Source organism: Balaenoptera physalus, assembly GCF_965194825.1.
Source record: "Balaenoptera physalus genome assembly, chromosome: 21".
In the NCBI taxonomy this organism is placed as follows: Eukaryota; Metazoa; Chordata; class Mammalia; order Artiodactyla; family Balaenopteridae; genus Balaenoptera; species Balaenoptera physalus.
Window position 1 is genome coordinate 27293031 of NC_138902.1, and position 20883 is coordinate 27313913.

The 20883-nt window shown below is 44.4% G+C and overlaps 2 protein-coding genes and 1 long non-coding RNA gene across 6 annotated transcripts in view; 1 reads left to right on the top strand and 2 right to left on the bottom strand.

Moving 5' to 3' along the window:
- Positions 1-925: 925 nt before the first annotated feature.
- LOC309651645 (uncharacterized protein) lies at positions 926-4387 on the bottom strand. Of its 3 annotated transcripts, none has more exons than XR_014258271.1 (2): positions 2961-4387; positions 926-2217 (listed from the first exon to the last, which is right to left on the bottom strand). XR_014258271.1 is itself a non-coding variant. In XM_082444544.1 (2 exons), exons 1-2 carry the CDS (start codon positions 3250-3252, stop codon positions 1254-1256), a joined length of 609 nt encoding a protein of 202 aa, XP_082300670.1. In that variant the 5' UTR covers positions 3253-4387; the 3' UTR covers positions 926-1253. The 3 variants fall into 3 exon arrangements, 1 of the variants encoding a protein (XP_082300670.1); XR_014258272.1 differs by having other exon boundaries at positions 926-2220; XM_082444544.1 differs by having other exon boundaries at positions 926-1570.
- Positions 2397-20883, top strand: part of PDGFRL (platelet derived growth factor receptor like) — a 46499-nt gene continuing 28012 nt past the window's right edge. Inside the window, exons 1-2 of the mRNA XM_082444528.1 lie at positions 2397-2777; positions 11840-12137. Coding sequence (XP_082300654.1) covers positions 2723-2777; positions 11840-12137 — 353 coding nt within the window. The 5' untranslated portion in view covers positions 2397-2722. The remainder of the gene's footprint in view (positions 2778-11839; positions 12138-20883) is intronic.
- Positions 6986-20883, bottom strand: part of LOC309651660 — a 39766-nt gene continuing 25868 nt past the window's right edge. Inside the window, exons 2-3 of one of the 2 annotated variants that reach the window (XR_014258285.1) lie at positions 8434-11065; positions 6986-8331 (exon numbers count right to left, since the gene is read on the bottom strand). This is a non-coding gene — a long non-coding RNA (uncharacterized lncRNA). The other variant, XR_014258286.1, reaches the window with a different exon arrangement.

Below are 20883 nucleotides of genomic sequence, written 5' to 3' on the forward strand. Positions count from 1 at the left end.
GCAGCATTAATCAAAATTGCTAAATATCATGGCCTTTGGCTGAATAATTTCACTTTTATCTATGTATCTGTGTTATAGAAATACTCATGGGCACAAAGCTATTTGGATAAGGACAGTTATTGCAGCATTTTTTTGTAAAGGAGTTTTTTAAAACAACCAAAGTATCTATAAACAGGAGCAAAATTTAAACTATGGTGCATCTTTACTATGAAATACTTTATAGCTAGAAGGGTCGGGGACATGAAAGGGTATTTTTATTATTTTTATCATTCCCTGTCCTATATAATTCTGTGGTGGTTTAAAATATTTTTTAATGGATTAATTAATTTTGAAAAAAGTTCTTCTTGAAATAAAAGAAAACACAGGTGGAGTAGCTGAGTGCAACCCTCATTAATGTCAACTCTCTTCACATGTGTTGCCTTTCGGTCTCTTTTTCTCTAGTAAACAACCAGCAGACGCTTGTGGGAAAGAGCTGCTGAAGGATTCTGGGCTCTCCTTGTGTCTGAGGCTCCCAAGGATTCGAAATGTTCACGCCAGCCTGCATTCAGCTTTTAAGGACTCATTACCACTTTAGCTGTTTTCTTTTCATGGCTACTTCTACGGCAGCCACCTCCTCCTCCCGACTCCTTCAAAGGGTAGAACAGACCGTGTGTTCCCTCTCTCCGTGGAATGGGTTGCAACTCCGTCCATCTGGTTGTCTTGCCATCTTAGCTGTCTGTTATCAAGCCTATCAGGTAAGTCACAAAGTACTTGCCTCCAGTCTTGGGAGTTTCTGAGGAGTGACTTTATGGTCAAGAGGGCCCTGTCGGAAAGCTTTCACTTCTAGTGATTTCAACAGCTCATTTTAACTGGTAGCGAGCGTGAGGGTTCGACCCAGAGACAAGGGTGTCAGACAAAACCTGGATTAAGACTTCCCACCAGGGTTCGACCCAGAGACAAGGGTGTCAGACAAAACCTGGATTAAGACTTCCTACCAGTTTGCCTTTGGGCCGCCTCATCGATAAAATGGGGCCGAAACTAACCACACAGCCTCCCTTGTAGGTTTGATGTTGATACAAGGAACAAGAAACGCATGTTGAGGGTTTTATGCTCTGTGTGGAACACGGTAAGTTCCTAATTAGTATTACTTTCCAGAAACTGGTGGTAGAATGCAAAATTTAATAAGACGCATTTTTTGCCCTTGAACTCAGGAGAGTGCAGGAGAAAGACACACAACCAGATTCACCGCTAAGTCCTGCATTTTGTCGTAGCTGCTACCATGAAGTGTTTGTACTAGGGAAGCGCTTAGTCCAGCCCGGAGCAGGCGAGGTCTGAGCTGAGCCTTGTAGGGTGAGCTCGGCCAGGGGTTGGGGGTGGCGAGAGGGCAGGCAGGTGGTGGAAGGGGAAGGGGACTCTTGGCGGCTGAGGGGCCAGCGGGAGCAGCGGACCCCCGCGGTCGCTGGGCCGAGGGCGCAGGGAGCGTGCTGTTGGCGTGAAGGGCCGGAGGGCGAGCAGGTGGTGGGGCTGTAGATGCCTCCACCCCCCAACCCCGGGGCCGGAGAACTCTGGAGCAGGAGCCTTGCTGGAGAGCCTGTGAAGGGTTTTTAGTTGGGTTAGAGTTTTTTGACAGTTGCATTTGAAGATCAGTCTAATAGCTGGAGAAAGAATGGGTTGAGGCGCAAGAAGGAGGGGCAGGGAGACCAAGCAGGAGGCTGTGGCCCCTTGCTGATGACAGCCGGTAACATCGTGAGCGGAGCAGGGAGGGAGGGACGTTGGCAACGTGCGGCGACCTTGACGCAGAGGTGGCAGGGAGAGCCCGCAGGACGTGGGGGCGTGTGGAGTGAGGCAGAGGAGGTGTAGACGGAACGCCAGGCCCCAGCGCAAGAGCGAAAGCCAAGGTGTCAGTTTCTCGGAGTCCGGAGGGGCCCCTGATGCTGTTACTTGGATGTGTTTTCTGGTACAGTCCCTGCTGAACGCTTAATTGAGTCGTATGTAGGGCAATGGGACTTCTGAATAAAAGAGGAAGGAGAAATTTCTCCAAGACCTCCGCCAGGCACCGGGGAAGGAGCTGGCCTGCCGTGGGCCTCTCTGAAGGCAGAGCAGCTCCTTCCCCGGTGAAGCCCCAGGGCTCTCACGTCTCAGCTGCAAGAGAGACGCCGTGTCCAGCAGGTACAGGGCTGGCTGCAGAGCCGGGACAACCGAGGGCAGTGGTCTTGTTAGTGAGAGCAAGTGAGAGACCTGCTGGGAATGGAGAGAAACACTTAGGGGGCGCTTTTTACAGAGCATTATGGCTGTACTTGAGCTGGTGGGGAGAGCGCTGGTGACATTTGGGCAGCTACAGTTAAATGTGACCCCATCAGTACCTGCAGGATTGCGCGGGGCCTGCTTGAAGTTGGTAAATTGCGTGAAACGCCGAGCGTTGGGGGAACTCGATGAGGGGCTGCTATAATTGACATTTCACCCTCAGCCCTCGCGCTCGGCGCCGGGAAAAAGCGCAGCGCTTCACGGCTCCGCCAGGGGGCAGGAGAGGTTACATTACACAGAATTTAAAAAAAAAAGAAAAATCCCCAAACTTTCCCCCCAAATCTGTTCTTCCTCGTGAAACCGAATCCTCCAGCTGCGGCGTCCCAGGCGCCCGCCCCTCGCCCGCCGCCTCCCCCGGCGCCCCTGCCCTCGCCCGGCGCTTTCCGCGCGCCTCGGACCTGCTGTGCCCCGCACCTCTGCCCCACCCCTTGCCCTGAAGATGAAGGTCTGGCTGCTGCTGAGTCTTCTGCTGGTGCACGAAGCGCTGGAGGACGGTGAGTTACTCTGCGTGGGGGGGCCTACCCGGCTTGTGCCCTGACTTGATCCCGGACCCCCCCCCCCCCCCCAGCCCTCGTCGTCCTCCAGGTCTTCTTCTAACTTTAGACCTTCCGAGGCCCAGCCCTGGAGCCGCTCCCTACTCCGTGCACCTGCCCCCCGCCCCCGGAGGGTCTCCTTACCTCCCTCTCTCCACCTCCCCTGGGAGCCCCTGGGACGGTGGCAGCTGCTCTGACCCTTAGGATCCCCACCAGAAGCGTTCCTGCGCTCCTGGAAAGCTCTCGGCTGCCGGCAAACGGAACAACCCCAGGCAGCCCCTGGTCCAGCCCCCAGTGTCAACGTGTCGGTCTGGGAGGTGGCGCAGGGCGGCGGATCGTTGCCACCCCCGCGCGGCGTTCGCCCCGGGTCCGCTCGTGGGGGCGGGTGCCACCTAAACTGAGCCTTTTGCGAGATTCGAAGAGTCCTCTTCCCCATCTGCGGTCCTAGATTCGTTTCGTAAACCAGCGTGGGCTTGAATCCTGCGAGATGTGCCTATCTGGTCTAAGTCTTAGGCCAGATATTTCTGGGTATCAAACCTTCTCCAAACGACTCAAAACCCCACAGCTGTTACACTTCTTATCTGATTGGAGGGGGGAAGATGAAGGACATGGACTTTTGTGCACCATATGGGCCCTTGTGCCGCTGAACTTTTTTGAATGTGTGCCTGTCCTGGGCCCACCCTGTTGTGTAGACTCACAACCACAGGGCCAGACTTTATTGTGTGTGTGTGTGTGTGTGTGTGTGCATATTGTTGTATTTCTCTGTCTATTATCTATATTTCTGTTGGCATTTAACTGTTTGGTTGGCTCTATTATTTTTCGATTGGTGTTATTCGTGCAGTATATTTTGCATCTGTTACATCCTGCTATCCTGAAATCTCCCTTGGAATTCTGCTCTACAGTCACTATTTTTGCTGGTTTTGGTTGAAAAGCAGCTTTTGCTGTTACGCAACCTCCCGCTGGAGCCAGCTCCCCCTGGCTCACATCTTTTATCCACTACTCAGTCCTGACCAGTTCCTTCCTTCTTTCCCATGAAACTAGAAGCATTTGCCAGAAAAAGACCACATTCTGGTTTGCAAAGTCCAAAATGGTTGTGGGACTTCAAGTTGAATGTGAGGCTCCTTAAGCCTAGAGCCTTGCTGGATGAAGTGTAGTCAGTGCTTCTCCTGGGGAGGGGCGGGGAGGAACAGGTCCTCTTTGCCTAGAGAACAGTTGGCGTGAGTTGACGGTGTAAAATACAATAGTAAATTGCTCCTGGCAAGTCCTCGTATGTGATCGCTGAAGTGATGGAAATGTAGTATTTGGTATCACTTTTTGAATAGGGCAAGAGACGGTCAGACAAAATAATTTCAAGTGACCCATTCGCTTGGTTACACAGTTCACCCAAGATGCCTGCCGCAGGGGCTCGGGAGGCGGCCTCAGCCTCTGCCTCCTGAATCTCTCCCAGCTAATGTGTGCCCAGACCACGATTACAAACAGCTGCCTGAGTCAATTAGCATCTGTTTGTCAAATGTCATTTATACAAACAGTATAGATTTATGAGACAATCAGAAAGTTGAACACAGACTGAATATTTTTTTTTCAGACTGAATATTTTATAAGAAATAATTGATAAATTTTAGATGTGATAATAGCACTGTGGCTTTGTTTTTAAAAGTTAAAAAAGTAAAATATATAGTATAAACTATTTGTGAATAAAATATTGAACACGTAATTAGAAAAGTAAATCTGCTTCAGTAAAGTATATAAGTTTTTCTAAACCTATTAAGAATGTTTTCTCGGGTTTGAGTTATATCATGTGGCTGGCTGGGACCAGGAACTGAGAGTGGCTTAGGTGGGGTGCCCTTTCAGTGCCAGCCTCTGATTAACAAGTCGGAATATGGTGCATTCCTGGGTCATCCCAAAGCACGAACTGCAGACACCGGCCCGTGACTCAACTTCTCCCACTGCCTTTCCATCTTTCTGATCACTTCTAGGAGAGGCTTTCTAACAGTAAAAGAATTCCCTGTAAGCATATACTGGGTGTACATCTGCTCTAACCCAGCAAAGTTTGCCTGGCTTCATTCTAAAATGCTTTAAATTTTTAGAAGTAATGTTATTTCTTCTCATGAAGAGTGGGAGTTGGAAGGGCACGCCACTCTTGTGGCATGAAAGTGAGGCATGAAAACAGTTAATAAAAGGTCCAAGATGCCACTTAGAGCCAGACGTGGCTCATGGCACCTGATTTTCAGCATGTGTATGGAATACATGCCACTGTGTTTGTTGATACGGTGCTGCTATTTTTACATAAAAGAGTGTGCAACATCACAGGTCCTTACCAGCTTTTGTTATCTACATATTTTTACCCAGTGTTGAGAGCAAATGATGAAGTATAAATATTGATTTGTTACTGCTGTTTTGTCAATCTCACGCCAGACCCTTGATCAATACTAATTTGATCTTCAGTCTAACGTGGGCTTATTTTCGGTCCTGTGAAGGTTCCCTTTCTGGGGAGACTAAAGAGATTCATTATGATGTGAGGGCAAAACAGCCTGATCTCTAAGAAGGTAAGGGGAGTGACACTGAAAATGAGTCTCTAACCAGTACTCTGTGTCACTATTGTGACTCAGTTTATTCCTTGGAAAAAGGATAAAAATTAGTTCCGAAAACCTTATAATGAAAAAATTGTAAAAACTCTCATTGTTCACACATGCAAATAAATGAATGTTTTGAAGCATTTAGGATCTTGGTCTGTGTGTTTGACATACAAAATCATCTCTGATCCTTAGAGCTGAAAAAGAGGAAAGTTTAGGGGCAACAGAGAGACTGGCAGCGTGCCAGCCAGAGCAGTGAGAGAAGTTCTGAGGATTGATGGCTGCCCCTGAACAAGGTTGTAAAGCCCTGCCCTTGCGGTGCTCATAGTCTAATGGAGAGGACAGGTAACAAGTACAGATAGCATTTCAGGAACTGATAAGCGGCATGAAAAATCAATAATCAGGATGTATTAGTTTCCTAGAACTGCTGTAACCAAGCACAAACTAAGATACTACAAGTTCTTAGTTCTTGCACAGTTCTGGCGGATAGGAGTCAAATCAAGGTGTCAGCAGAGCCATGCTGCTGCTGGGACCCTGGGCCGAGTCCCTCCTTGCCTCTTTCTAGCTTTGGCTGGCGGCCGGCGATTCTTAGTGTTCCTTGGCTTACAGCTGTATCTCCCCAATCTCTGCCTCTGTTGTCACTTGGCCATCTTCTCCCTCTGTGTGTGTCTTCATCTGGCATTTTCCTCTGTGTGTGGGTCTCCGTATAAGGACACTGGCTTATTGGATTAGAGCCCATCCTAATGACCCCATCTTTTTTTTTTTTTAATTTTTATTGGAGTATAGTGTTTCTACTGTACAGCAGAGTGAATCAGCTATACATGTACATATATCCCCCCTTTTTTGGATTTCCTTTCCATTTAGGTCACCACAGAGCATTGAGTAGAGTTCCCTGTGCTATACAGTAGGTTCTCATTAGTTATCTATTTTATACATAGTATCAATAGTGTATATATGTCAATCCCAATCTCCCAATTCATCCCACCCCCCCTTTCCCCCTTGGTATCCATACCTAATGACCTCATCTTAACTTGATTATGTCTGCAAAGATCCTATTTCCAGATAAGGTTACATTCACCAGTTGCAGGGGTTAGGACTTCAATGTATCTTTTTGGAGACACAGCTGAACCTATGAGATAGGGTAAGAGGATGGAGAGGGCTGCCGAGGGCAGTGTGCGTGGGGTTTGGATAGGAGAGTCAGGGGCCAGCTGAGGGGGAGGAAGCAGGTGCTGCTTGTCTGAAAGAAGAGCCACGAAGCCAAGGGCATGAGCTTCAAGGTGTCCTGGTGGTCACTGTGGCTGAAGGAGCATGAGAAGTGAGACGGGAGTTGGCAATGCCCTGTCGGGTGTGGGAAGACTTCGGACTTTACTCTAAATTAGATGAAAGTCACTGGAGGGTCTCCAGCGGAGGAGTGCCCATGGTCTAATTTATATTTTCAAAGGTAGGTGTGCTTAGGTAGAAGCCAGGAGCCTGCATAGGGAGCTCTTTTAATAGTCTAGGTGAAAGTGGTTGCAGCAGATGTAGGGAGTAGAGCCTGGGTTCGGGGTCTGTTTTGAGGGCAAAGCCAAGAGGGTTTGCTGCTGGATTGGACGTGGCTTTGGAAAGAAAGAAGAGAATCCTGTGTGACTCAGAGGTTTATGTTCTGAGCAACTGGGTGAATAGAGTTGCCATTTGCCGATAAAGGGACACCGGGGAAGGAGCTGATTTGAAAGGGCATCTAGAGTTCAGTGTGGACGCGTCCAATTTGAGATGCCTCCTAGCCTTCCAAGTGGCAGTGCTGAGTAAGCGACAGAATATTCAGATCTGGATTTAGAGGCAAAGTGAGGACAGGAACAAGGCAGGTCTCAGCATATAAATGCTGTTAGTGCCAAGGGGACTGGCGAGGCCGCTTAGAGACGGAGAGGAGTTGCGAGGATTCAGCCCTTTGGACTCAGGCAGGAAAGGAAGATGAGGAAGGCTGCCAAACGGACCGAGAACTGAGACAGTGCCATGTCCTGGAAGCCAAGCGAATAAAGTGTTTCAAGAGAGCGTGGTCATTTTGCAGTATATATAAATATGGGATCATTATGTCGTTCACCTGAAACTAATATGTTAGTTGAGCTGTCAATTACATCTCAAAAAGCGTGATGAACTGTGTTCTGACGGACGCTTTGAAAAAAAAAAAATGTATCAATCTAAGGTCTTTATCCTGAAATAGAAGTATAATCTTAGAAGTTGCTCTTTTAAGAAAATGATACTTTAAGCAATGATATTGAGGGTATTTTGGAGTGGGGTTCCAGAGGGGGTAGGGAAAAGAGGCTCTCATCATTCTACATTTTTACCTCCCTACTGTCATTGCTTTCTCAACTTCTCATGTTTGTTCTTGGAAAAGTATATGTGTTCCTATGGGGTGTTTCATGAGGAATGGAAAAACGAGAGTGAGGTGTCCCAGTTTATACAACTGGTTAGGGGAACCCCTGAGCTACCCAGCAAATTTCTAGTGTGGATATTTAGATGATGCTGCTCTCAGGTCAGATCTTTCCCCTTAACTGCCCACGGAGAGAAAAAAGCGAACAGCTTCAGGTCTTTGATGTGAATGGCTGTGTTTACAGGGAATCCGCATCTAAGCAGCTGTCGGTGATTCTTCTAATGGATTTATTTTCTCCTCCCACACAGTCTGATCGAATTAGAGTGGTTAATAGTCAGGTCATCTTTATTGAATAAGCTTTGATTGCAATCGATCCCCAGCTGATGCTGGAGAATTACAGTCCTTTGCCCTATGTGCTTCTGGCTGTGCAACATTTACTCATTCATTTTGGAGATGTTTTTTGACCAGCATCTCTTCACTTGGGGATTGTAATGTATGCCTTGGAAAAGCATCTCCAGCCCTTCCAGGAAGGTTGTGCCCTCATCCCGGGCATCAAGTTCTGTTTGACTTGGAACTCCTTGTCAAAGCCCGTGACCTACCAAACAAAGAAACCACTTAGATAATGGTGCTGTGCCTGAGATTCATGCAAATAAAGTGAAATGCTGATCTTGAGTGAATTGAAAGCAGCAAGACGAACCAGAAAAGACTCTAGATCTGATTTTTCACTGCCGCCTTAGTAACCTTGGGTGAGCTACTTGGCATCTGTGGTCTCAATTTTCCACCTGTAAATTAGGAAAAATAATGAGCTGCTTTACCTCCATCACGAGTTGATCATGCAGATCACCTTGAGACATTACGAGACAACCCCAAAAACAAGCAGCACCTCGCTCGCGCTTACTTACTGTGGGTCAGACACTGGTCTCAGCATTTTAAACATATTAACTCGTTTAATCCCCACAGCAATCCATGAGATAGTCATTATTACCATATAATTCTCAATCTACAGATGAGGAAAGTAAGAGAGAGGGTAACTTCCCAAGGTCACACAGTTAGTAAGTCAACAATGACTTCAGGACCTAAAGTCTGTAACGACATTCAATGGTTTGTGAATTTTATCGTTTACTTCTCTATAAAATATGCTGTGCCGTAATCTCAAAAATGCAATGGTAATGGACTTTCACTTTTGTATATCTACATTGTAAATTCTTGTATTTTTTTAGGCCTTTGGAAAATAACTAATTTACTTAGCCCGAAGAGTCATTCTTTTAAAAAGATAGACATGGGATTTGGGAGTCGCTCAGTCCTAGGACTTGCCCGTGGGACCGCTGGTCTGGCTCCTTGAACTTTGTGTCATCACTGTCCAACCATGGACCAGTTCCATGGTCAGGCAGCTGGACCGACTGATGGGCCTATTCGGTCAAAAGGTCAAATGATTTTTCAGGAATAATAACACATATTGGAAGGCGTTAAATCCATAACTAGTCAATCGAATGTTCCTGAGTGGCATTGCCCCACGGGATCTGAGAGCTTAGAATCAGGCAAACTGCGTGGGCTGCCTAAATTCCCTAGGATTTACAAACAGTTGTTGTCATTTCCGATAGCCTGAATTCCTGTTCATGATGAAGAAAAAACACCAAATTAGACATCAATCCAGAGGTCCATGACTCTCACAGGCATAGTTTGACCGAAATGCTTGCAGGGCACAGATGACTTGGACAGCATCATGGTAGGCTTTTAATTTCTGCCTTAAGAAAAAGACAGTGACTTTTACCTGTTGTAACAATGAGGCTCATGCTTCACAATTGATGTTGCTGGATTAGAATATTTCTTTGGGTCTAATATGTTCCCAACGATTACAATGCTTTTCCTTCTGGGAGGTTGCGGAAATGTGTGCATGGGCACCCCTGCCCACCCCCATCTGTCATTAGAACCCTGGGTGTAAATAAACCAAATGTGCAGGGTCTGGGGAAGTCTTGACAAACAGCAGGTATTGGGACTCGCCTTGGAGACTAGGGCTCAAGGGCACAGCCCTGCTCCCTGGAAGGACTGAGAAAGCTCAGCAGGGCCCGTGACCCAGAGGAACCAGAGTAGAGGAAGGATGGGAGATAAGAAGAGACTCCGACCCCGGGAAAGGAGAGGTCACAAATGGACCTGGAGTCATGGAAACGCTCGCGGGGCTCAGGAGCGACGCAGCCACACCCAAAGAAGGCCGAGCGCCAAGGACTTGGTGTTGATACTGAGCTCACAGTGGGGTTGGTTCCAGAGTCTGGGCAGGGCTGAACCAAGAGTGGAGGCCAAATGGCTCCTGTTTCAAAGCGCAACACGCAAAAGAAGCCAAGTTCATCATTACACAGTTGAGTCCACGTCAGCTGAGTTTTTGGTACAGATCATCAGACTACGGCTCCATGAAACGCTCGCCAACTGCACACATACCATGTGAACAGCCCAGATCAAGACAGAACGGTCCTGGCAGTCCCTCTCCCGTCCCCTCCTGGGTCATCCCCATCCCTCGTAGGAAAACCACCGCCTGACTCCTCACCTCAGAGATTCAGACCTGAAGTTTCTAAAAAATCAAGTTTCTAACATTTATAAATCAGGAAACCTGCGCTTCTGCCATCCTGTGAGAAATCAGATCCTGTAACCCTGGACACTCGCTCGCTCCAGGCAGCTGTCCCTTTGGGAGGGCGTGGCCTCTCCAGGCCCACCTGGCTCACCTCATTTTGTCACCAGCCTGGCCTGCTGATGTAAGAGCTTGCAACACTTGCCTTTTTCTGTCTCTTGATCCCAATTTCAGTGTCTCTGTACTCTTGACCACCCGAGCCCTTTATACACCAAGGTAACATTAGGTAAATAAATACGAACATCAAAGAGGGAAAAAAATTTTCTCCTGATTTATCACATTTCCCCATTTTATACAAATGCCCTGTAATTCCCTCAACTGGCCAAGACTTGTGTAGTTATCTATTCAAAATATCTACAGGCTGTTGATCTGCATGTAGTGAAATGGGGGTCAGGAGACCTGAGTTTTACTTTCACATCCTGTCACTAGCCAGCTTTGTGCAATTTAACTTTTAAGGCCTCCTTTATTATTTTTTAAAATGTATAACATGAGGACCTTAAATGATCTCTCAGGATCCTGTAAGTCTGGACGTTTTATAATTCTGTGGGCTTATATCAGGGTCACCTTGGAGCTGATGCAGACAGTGGAGCAAATGAATTGCCAAGTCTCCTCCTCTTTGCTGGGTGGACACAGCATATGGCCATGTGGGCTGGGTGGACAGCTGAGATTTCTGGAACCCAGAGGTATTCCAAGGGCAGGGCAGCATCGTCTGTAGAGAAGGGAAAAACAGCAGTAAGAAAATGGACTTAAAGGTCATCAGTTCTTACCACCATTTGCCAGCAATTCTCAACAGTGTTGGTGATAAAATACTCCTCCCCCCAATGTATTTTGTTGGCTAAATTCTAAACCTTTGCTGAAGTTACCATTGAGTTGTAATAATGTATATGTATGCTTTAAATGCACACAGGGTTAGTACTTGTTTCTTCCTAAGCCTTGTATCCTGCATGGATGTTGTCCGCCCTGACACACACAGGCGCCACAGTACGTACTCATCTGGGAGAAAGTTTGTGATGGTTTGAAATCTTCTGAGTGTGCTTGCAGTGTAGTCTGTGTCTCCACTCCCTGGGGACTACATATTCCTGGGTTTAAACAATTGGTTCAAAATGAACAATGACAGCACTGAGATGGCAAGAACCAGAAACAGACCTTGAGAGGCTTCAGGTCCACCATTCTGGGTACCACCTTAGAGCTGGTGAGACTGAGTGTGAACCACAAGAAAAAGTTGTTTTGTTTGGGAAGTGCGAATGTTAGCTCATACGTGAGATATTTTGCTGAGTTTGAACAAAATCTTGGAAGCTGAAATTGATTCCCTTTCAGTTACTAATTGGTTTAAAGCTAAAGAATGAACCAAGAAAATAATGATCATTCCTGAAAATAACTTTGACATAGGAGGAGAGGGATATTAAAAACGATCTGTTTCAGGGGTTGAAGACTCTGGGTATGTTAACCACCAAAGCCCATTGTTCTCTCATGTTTGTACCAGTTGCTGGTCAACATCCTCCCAAGAACAAGCATCCAAAGGAGCCCGGAGAGAACAGAATCAAGCCTACCAACAAAAAGGTGAAACCCAAAATACATAAAATAAAGGACAGACACTCCGCTGATTCAACACCAAAGACGCAGTCTATAATGATGCAAATGATGGATAAAGGTCGCCTTCAGAAACCCGCTGCAACCCTGAGCCTGATGGCAGGGCAAACTCTAGAGCTTCGTTGTAAAGGGAATAAAATCAGATGGAGCTATCCCGCATACCTTGACACCTTAAAGGACACCCGCCTCAGGTAAGCCTTTTCTTTTACTTGTGTTGGGTCAAGGATTTGGTTTCATACCCTTGCTTAATATCACATTGTGTCTGACATCTACCATTTTACTTTAGCAGATTATAAAAATGGAAGCTCATTGAGCAAAAGCCATTGGTTTTATTGCTTCACGCAGTTAAAAAAAATTATTGCAAATCCTACCAACATTGTTTAAACAGTGAACTGTTAAAGGAAGCCGTATGACAGATAATTAAAACTGTGATGTATAGAGGTAGAGATTTAAGAATTCATACTGTAAAAAATAATGGACTCGATGCTTTATGTCATTTTTTAAGTAATTGTAATGAAAACTGACTAATGGGAGATTCCTATGAGCAACTTGACCAGAGATGAATTGCTTTTGACCTTTTCAACTTCTTCTGGATTTATTTTTACTTTTCCAAGTATATGGCTTTTATATTCAAAGGCATCCGTTGGTAAGAAGGCTAAAGATTCCTCATGTTTGAATGAGTACCTTCAGGAAAAGTGGTTAAGATGATGATTATGTAAACTATGAAAGGCAAGAAAGCAGAGCATGTTTTAGAGGGTGCCAGAAAGGGCCTATGGCGTTAGGGGGTGTTTTCCTGCGTATCTTTGGGGAAGCCCCCTAAACGCCCTCCCTCAGTTTCCTCTGGCAAAGAATGAAGGGGGTTGGTCTATGTGCTTCCTAAGATTCTTTCTAGACCTTTCTTCCTATGAAAGGTCAGGATATCCCGCATACGATTCTGGACAGAGAAACAGAGGAGATGGTCTGTTTGGGATGATTGGAACGGGGAGGAGAAAGAACGTGGATCTCAGGCATCCAGCCCAAATGCTGCATGTTCAAAAGAGAGTCATACTTCCACGCACACTCCACCTCCTTGGATCGTCATCTCCCTCAAGGACACCACCACCCACTCAGCTGCTCAGCCTGAAAACCGGGAGCATCCTTGCCTTCTCCCTCTCTCCCTCACTCCCCACATCCAATTGGTCACCAAGTTCAGTCACTTCAACTTCCTGTCCTCCCATTTTTATTGAAGTAGAGTTGATTTACAAGGTTGTGCCACTCTCTGCTGTACAGCAGATTGACTCAGTTATACACATAGAGACATTCTTTTTAAAAATTCTTTTCCGTTATGGTTTATCCCAAGAGATTGGATATAGTTGCCTGTGCTATACAGTAGGACCTTGTTGTTTATCCATTCTAAACGGAATAGTTTGCACCTACCAACCCCACACTCCCAGTGCATCCCTCTCTCTCCCCCCTCCCTCTTGGCAACCCTAAGTCTGATCTCTATATCTGTGAGTCTGTTTGTTTTGTAGATAGGTTCATTTGTGCCATATTTTAGATTCCACATATAAGTGATATCATATGGTATTTGTCTTTCTCTTTCTGACTTACTTCACTTAGTATGATGATCTCTAGTTGCATCCATGTTGCTGCAAATGGCATTATTTCTTTTTTTTATGGCTGAGTAGTATTCCATGGTATGTATTGTACCACATCTTCTTTATCCATTCATCTGTCGATGAGCATTTAGGTTGTTTCCATGTTTTGACTATTGTGAATAGTGCTGCTATGAACATAGGGGTGCATGTATCTTTTTGAATTGTAGTTTTGTCCGCATACATGCCCTGGAGTGGGATTGCTGGATCATATGGTAATTCTATTTTTAGTTTTCTGAGGAACCTCCATACTGTTTTCCATAGTGGCTGTACTAACATTCCCACCAACAGTGTAGGAGGGTTCCCTTTTCTCCAAGCACCCTCCAGCATTTGTTATTTGTAGACTTTTTAATGATAGCCATTCTGACCGGTGTGAGGTGATACCCCATTGTAGTTTTTTTTTTTTTTTTTTTTATAACATCTTTATTGGAGTATAATTGCTTTACAATGGTGTTGTTAGTTTCTGCTTTATAACAAAGTGAATCAGCTATACATATACATATATCCCCATATCTCCTCCCTCTTGTGTCTCCCTTCCACCCTCCCTATCCCACCCCTCTAGGTGGTCACAAAGCACTGAGCTGATCTCCCTGTGCTATGCAGCTGCTTCCCACTAGCTATCTATTTTACATTTGGTAGTATATATAAGTTCATGCCCATTGTAGTTTTGATTTGCATTTCCCTAATAGTGATGTTGAGCATCTTTTCATGTGCCTACTGGCCATCTTTATGTCTTCTTTGGAGAAATGTCTACTGTCTTCTGCCCATTTTTCAATTGGGTTGTTTGGTTTTTTTGCTGTTGAGTTGTGTGACCTGCTTGTATATTTTGGAGATTAAGCCCTTGTCAGTCACATCATTTGCAAATATTTTCTTCCATTCTGTAGGTTGGCTTTTCATTTTTTTTTTTTTTTTTTTAATGATTTCCTTTGCTGTGCAAAAGCTCATAAGTTTGATTAGGTCCCTTTTGTTCTTTTTATTTCTATTGCCTTGGGAGGCTGACCTAAGAAAACATTTGTACAATTTACATCAGAGAATGTTTTGCCTATGCTCTCTTCTAGGAGTTTTATGGTGTCATCTTATGTTTAAGTGTTTATGCCATTTTGAGTTTATTTTTCTGCATGGTGTGAAGGTGTGTTCTAACTTAATTGATATACATGCAGCTGTCCAACTTTCCCAGCACCACTTGCTGAAGAGACTATCTTTTTCCCATTTTATACTCTTGCCTCCTTTGCTGAAGATTAATTGACCATACGTGTGTGGGGTTTTTTCTGGGCTCTCTATTCTTTTCCATTGATCTGTATGTCTGTTTTTGTACCAGTACCACACTGTTTTGATTACTGTAGCTTTGTAGTATTGTCTGAAGTCTGGGAGACTTATGCCTCCTGCTTTGTTTTTTCCCTTAAGATTGTTTTGTCAATTCTGGATCTTTTATGATTCCATATAAATTTTTGGATTATTTGTTCTAGTTCTGTGAAAAATGCATGGGTAATTTGATGGGGATCACATTAAATCTGTAGATTGCTTTGGGTAGTATTGCTATTTTACCAATATCAATTCTTCTAATCCAAGAGAATGGGATATCTTTCCATTTCTTTGAATCCTCTTTAATTTCCTTTATTAATGTCTTATAATTCTCAGTGTATAAGTCTTTCACCTCCTTGGTCAGGTTTATTCCTACGTATTTTATTTTTGTGTGTGTGTGATTTTAAAAGGTATTGTTTTTTTACATTCCCTTTCTGATATTTCATAGTTAGTGTAAAGAAATGCAACCGATTTCTGAATGTTAATCTTGTATCCTAATACTTTGCTGAATTCATTTATTAGGTCTAGCAGTTTTTGTGTGGAGTCCTTAGGTTTTTCTGTGTATAGTATCATGTCATCTGCATATGGTGACAATTTTACCTCTTCCCTTCCAATTTGGATAACTTTTATTTCTTTTTCTTGTCTGATTGTTGTGTTGAATAGAAGTGGTGAGAGTGGGCATCCTTGTCTTGTTCCAGATTTTAGCAGGAAGGCTTTCAGCTTTTCACCATTGAGTATTATATTGGCTATGGGTTTGTCATAAATGGCTTTTATTATGTTGAGATATGTTTCCTCTATACCCACTTTGGTGAGAGATTTTTTTTTATCAAGAATAGATGTTGAATTTTGTCAAATGGTTTTTCTGCATCTATTGAGACAATCATGTGGTTTTTGACTTTTCTTTTGTTAATATGGTGTATTACATCGATTGATTTGTGTATGTTGAACCATCCTTGTGAACTTGGGATGAATCCCACTTGGTTGTGATGTATGATCTTTTCTATGTGTTGTTGGATTTGATTTGCTAATATTTTGTTGAGAATTTTTGCATCTATATTCATCAAAGATATTGACCTGTAATTTTCTTTTTTGGTGGTATCTTTATCTGATTTTGGTATCAGGGTGATGATAGCTTCAAAAATGTCTTTGGGAGTGTTCCATCCTCTTCAGTCTTTTGGAAGAGTTTGAGAAGAATTGGGATAAGTTCTTTGTATTTTTTTTTTTTTTTGTATATTTTGTAGAATTCACCTGTGAAGCCATCTAGTCCTGGACTTTTGTATGTAGGGAGGTTTTTTTTACTATTATTACACATTCCATTTCACTTACAGTGATTGCTCTGTTCAAATTATCTATTTCTTTTTGATTAAATTTTGGTGGGCTGTATATTTCTAGGAAGTTGTCCATTTCTTCTAGGTTGTCAAATTTGTTGGCATATAATTGTTCATAGTATTCTCTTAAGGTTTTTTGTATTTCTGCAGTATCAGTTGAGATTTCTCCTTTTTCATTTCTGATTTTGTTTATTTGGGTTCTCTCTCTTTTCTTCTTGGTGAGCCTGGCCAGAGGTTTGTCAATTTTGTTTACCCTTTCAAAAAACCAGCTCTTGTTTTTATTGATTTTTTTCTATTTTTTTTAATCTCTATTTTGTTTATTTCCTCCCTGTTCTTTATTATTTCTTTCCTTCTGCTGACTTTAGGTTTTGTTTGTTCTTTTTCTAACTCTTTTAAGTGGTAGGTTAGGTTGTTTATTTGAGATTTTTCTTGTTTTTTGAAGGCCTGTGTCACTGTGAACTTCCCTCTACGAACTGCTTTTGCTGCATCCATAGATTTTTTTTTTAAGATTTATTTTATTATTTATTTATTTATTTAATTTTTTTTTGGCTGTGCTGGGTCTCAGTTGTGGCACGTGAGATCTTTCATTGAGGTTTGAGGGCTCTTCGTTGCAGCATATGGGCTTCTCTCTAGTTGTGGCATGCAGGTTTTTCTCTTCTCTAGTTGTGGCAAGCAGGCTCCATGGCATGTGGGCTCTGTAGTTGTGGCACGTGGGTTCCAGAGTGCATGGGCTCTGTAGTTTGCGGCATGTGGGCTCTCAAGTTGAGGCACGCGAGCTCAGTAGTTGTGGCACGTGGGCTTAGTTGCCCTGCGGCATGTGGGATCTTAGTTCCCTGACCAGGGATCGAACCTGCATCCCCTGCACTGTGAGGCGGATTCTTTATCACTGGACCACCAGGGAAGTCCCATGTCTCAAGGTATTTTTTAATTTCCTTTTTGATTTCCTTGTTGACCCATTGGTTTTTTAGTAGCATGTTGTTTAGCCTCCAGGTAATCGTTTTTTTCTCATTTATTTTCCTGTTGTTGATTTCTAGTTTCATGCCATTGTGGTCAGAGAAGATTCTTGAAATACTTCAACTTTCTTTAGAGCCATAAACCTGTCCTCTTTCCATTGCTGGTGTTGCTATGCCAGTCCCAGGCACGTTACCCCTCATCACCACCAGTACTGCAGTAACCACACCCAGGCTTGTCCTCCTCCATCCTCCTCAATGAAGCTAGAGTGACGCTTAAAAAAGGCAGGTCTGATTGTGTCAATCCCCTGCTTAACACTCAGTGGGTCTCCATTGGTAAGGAAGTTCAACATCCTCACGCGACTCTTTGAGACTCTCCCTGATCACCCCTGGTGTCTAGATTAGTGTGTCTGCTTTCATTGGCCTGGGTTCCTGTGACATCGTCAAATGCACCAAGCTCTTGGAGCCTTAAAACTTGCTGCTTTCATGGTCTAGAGCACTCTGGGCCCCTCTTCAGCTGGCTGACTTCAGCCTCAGGGTCACTTTCTCTGGGAAGCTCGTGTCAGGCCTCCCTAGATTTGCATCCTCATGGCCCCTGGTGCATCCTTTTTTGAGCACTCTACATATTTGTAACTCCTTTTTTTTTTTTTTTTAATCTGTATTTTTCACCAGGACTTAGCTGAATGCTTCACATTTAGCTTTATCTACTGAATAACTGAATAACAGTCTTCCCCTTCTTGCTCACACATACCTTGGAGAATACATAATATATGCGTATAAGAAATATCTCTCTGTCTATCTAACCTCTTGTATTAAATCCTCTTTCACATTTTATTCTGAAGATACCCTTCTGGTTTCATGTGTTGTGACAGTGTATAGTTTTTTGCTGAAGGGTTATTGGGTTGGATGAGGAGTGGAAGGTGAGAGAATATGATAGTTTTTCCCATTTTCATCTCCATACTTGACGTGTATATGTGTATACGTGTGTGTAGCTATTGCTTGGAACAAATCTGGCAAGATTTACTACTGTTATCCTTTTAAATGACTTAATTTACCAAAGTCAACTTTACACACTTTTGTTTTTAAATGAGAATTGAGCTGATTTAACTTACTCTGAACAGTTAGTCTTTGACTTACACAAACTATCCTAAACCTAGATGATTTAGCCCTTGAATATTTCATATTTTCTAGGAGTATTTTCAAAGTTATATTAGCCAGAATCTGTTTGAAAATATCTTAAGGACTCAAAGTGAAGTAAATATGAATCTGAATCGAAGAGAAATATCCTGGAGCTGAAAAAAACAGTTTTGACTTAGCATTAAATAGGGATTCATTTCAAAGCACAGTTAGGGCTTTATAAGAAAGTAAAGACAGATGTGGGCCCCCAAGGACTTTATGGAAAAATGTGAAAAAAGATCTAGTCATAACTCTATATCAAACAACAACAACAAAAATCACAATTTCTTTGACACCAGAGATTCGACTAATTGGTTCTTGACATCTTTCCCGGAATGTGGTGCCTTTGGATAGAGAGGGATTCATCCTGTGTTTTCTTTTCCCATGGAATGAGTTCTTTCCAGTGCGCTGATGGGGTTCTGAAAGCCTGGTCATGTTAACCAATCCGGGTAGCTTTCTGGAACTAAGTTCGTATGCCTACCACGTTTGTCCACATGTAATCTTCTGACCAGAAGAGGGAGCATGTTATGGAACAGACAGGTTAGGCTGAGGCACAGCTAGGTTGGAATCCTAACCTGCAAAGTAGGTCTTTGATGAATAATTACCCTCGAACCCAGTGTCCTTGTCTGGAATATGGAAATAATATCATCTTTGGTAAATGCTGTCTGGCCGATGGTAAATGTTCAATAAATTGAACCTAATTGTTACTAGGCAGTGCATATTTCTCAAGTACAGTAATCCAAGTGATCTTTGGGGACAGTTCGTTCTGACCAGGACTCACATAAATCAGGGAACTGTGCACAGCCAACAGGGCTTCTGATATAGAGGAGCCAAGAAAGTTTGCACGTCCCTTTCCCACTTTCATTTAATTGAGCAATTCTTTGAAATCTGGGCCTGTGTTCCTCTTCTCCCATGAACGCATAAGCCCGTTGAGGGTAAATACCACATCTGATGGGTTCATCAGATTCCTAGCACCTAGAACAGTGCCGGACATGTACCAGAAATCAGGAAATATCGTTTGGTTTCCCCAGGGGCTTAGTGAGGATGACAGAGGTCGGTTTCCAGTCATGCTGGAACATTAAGATTGTTACACTTAGTGCCGACGTGTGTCCTGTTATGTGTGCACTGTCCTGGGTAGGTAGCGACAAAGCATGAGTATATTTTATATTGAGGATGCCAAGCCACTGGGATCCAGCCCGGTTACCTCAGGGCATTTGTTGCATGTTGACCTCAGGAGTCATTAGTCAGTTTTCCCCCTCTATCTTCTCCCTCTTTATCCACCCTGCCCCCTCTGTCTTTGCTTCTCTCTTTATCTTAGAATCCAGAGCCTGTCATGTCTACTAAACTCTTGAGTGCGTCCTAAGTAAGTTATTTTGCCCTCTGTTTTTCCTTCACTCCCAGTTGGAAACTTCCAACCGCAGACAAACCTGTTCACCTCCCTTCCCTTGTCGACACGTGGACCCAGAGCACAGCTGGAGGAAACCACACAGCTGGCCCGACGGGTGCCGTCAGTCTCTGGTCCCCTCATACGTGCCTGGCAAAGCTGAATCTGTTTCTCTAGTGAGCTCATGTTTTCTCTCTTCCTAAACCTCTGATCTTCTCCACCTCTCTCACTTCCAGTTAGTGCAGTTCTCACGCAATTCACTGAGAAATTGGAGCCCTAGAATTGCCTTAATGTCCTCATCACATTTCCTCCTTCCCTGCACTTATAGTTATAGTGGGGAAGGCTCTCTCCTCTTGATGAAGGCCAAAGCTGCATCTGTGCCCTGGATCTCATCCTTATAAGCCTTCCAGGAGCCTTAAGACATCCATTATTGCCTCCTTGTTCTGAGTCTTCAACCCCGCTTCTCGAAGAGTTCCTTTCCCTAAGCCTCCACATGAAGAAGGCCCGCCTTGGCCCCCACGTACCCTCCGGCCACCCTCCTCTCTCTTCTTACCTTCGCAGCCAAACCTCCTGGAGGGGCCTTTCTCTACACAACTGTCTCCACTTTCTTCTCCTGTTCACTCTTCAACCACTCCACCTGACTCCTGCGGAGGACTCCACGTGCATTTTATCACCAAGGTCAAGGTCGCTCAGTCCAGAGTCCTCCTTTCAACCCCCATGTGGCTGGCCCACCATGTCCATCCAGCAGAAGAGAATGCCCTCCTCTTGGCTTCCTCAACGCCATATTCTGCCCATTTTCTTTCACGTCACGGGCCCCTCCTTGGGGTTTCCTTCTCCGGCTCTGCATCCTCTCTTCTTCCAGACATTCGAAGTTGGTGCTGTGCCTCTTCTCCCCGCGTGCTGCCAGATCCCCCCATTTATCATAGATTAGGTTGCATGTTTTCTTCCGAGCTCTGGGTCCCCAACTGCCTGCTCACCTGCCTGGATCTTTCCTGAGGCTTCCTTGAAACATAACCGCCTATAACTGAGCTCCTGATCTTTCTCCACACCTGGCCATCTTCCTGTGTCCTTCAGTTCAGTGAACAGCATGAATTCCATCCCGTTGCCCTTGACCAGAGGCCTAGGAATCACCTTGGACGCTTCCCTTTTACTTCCGCATCCAA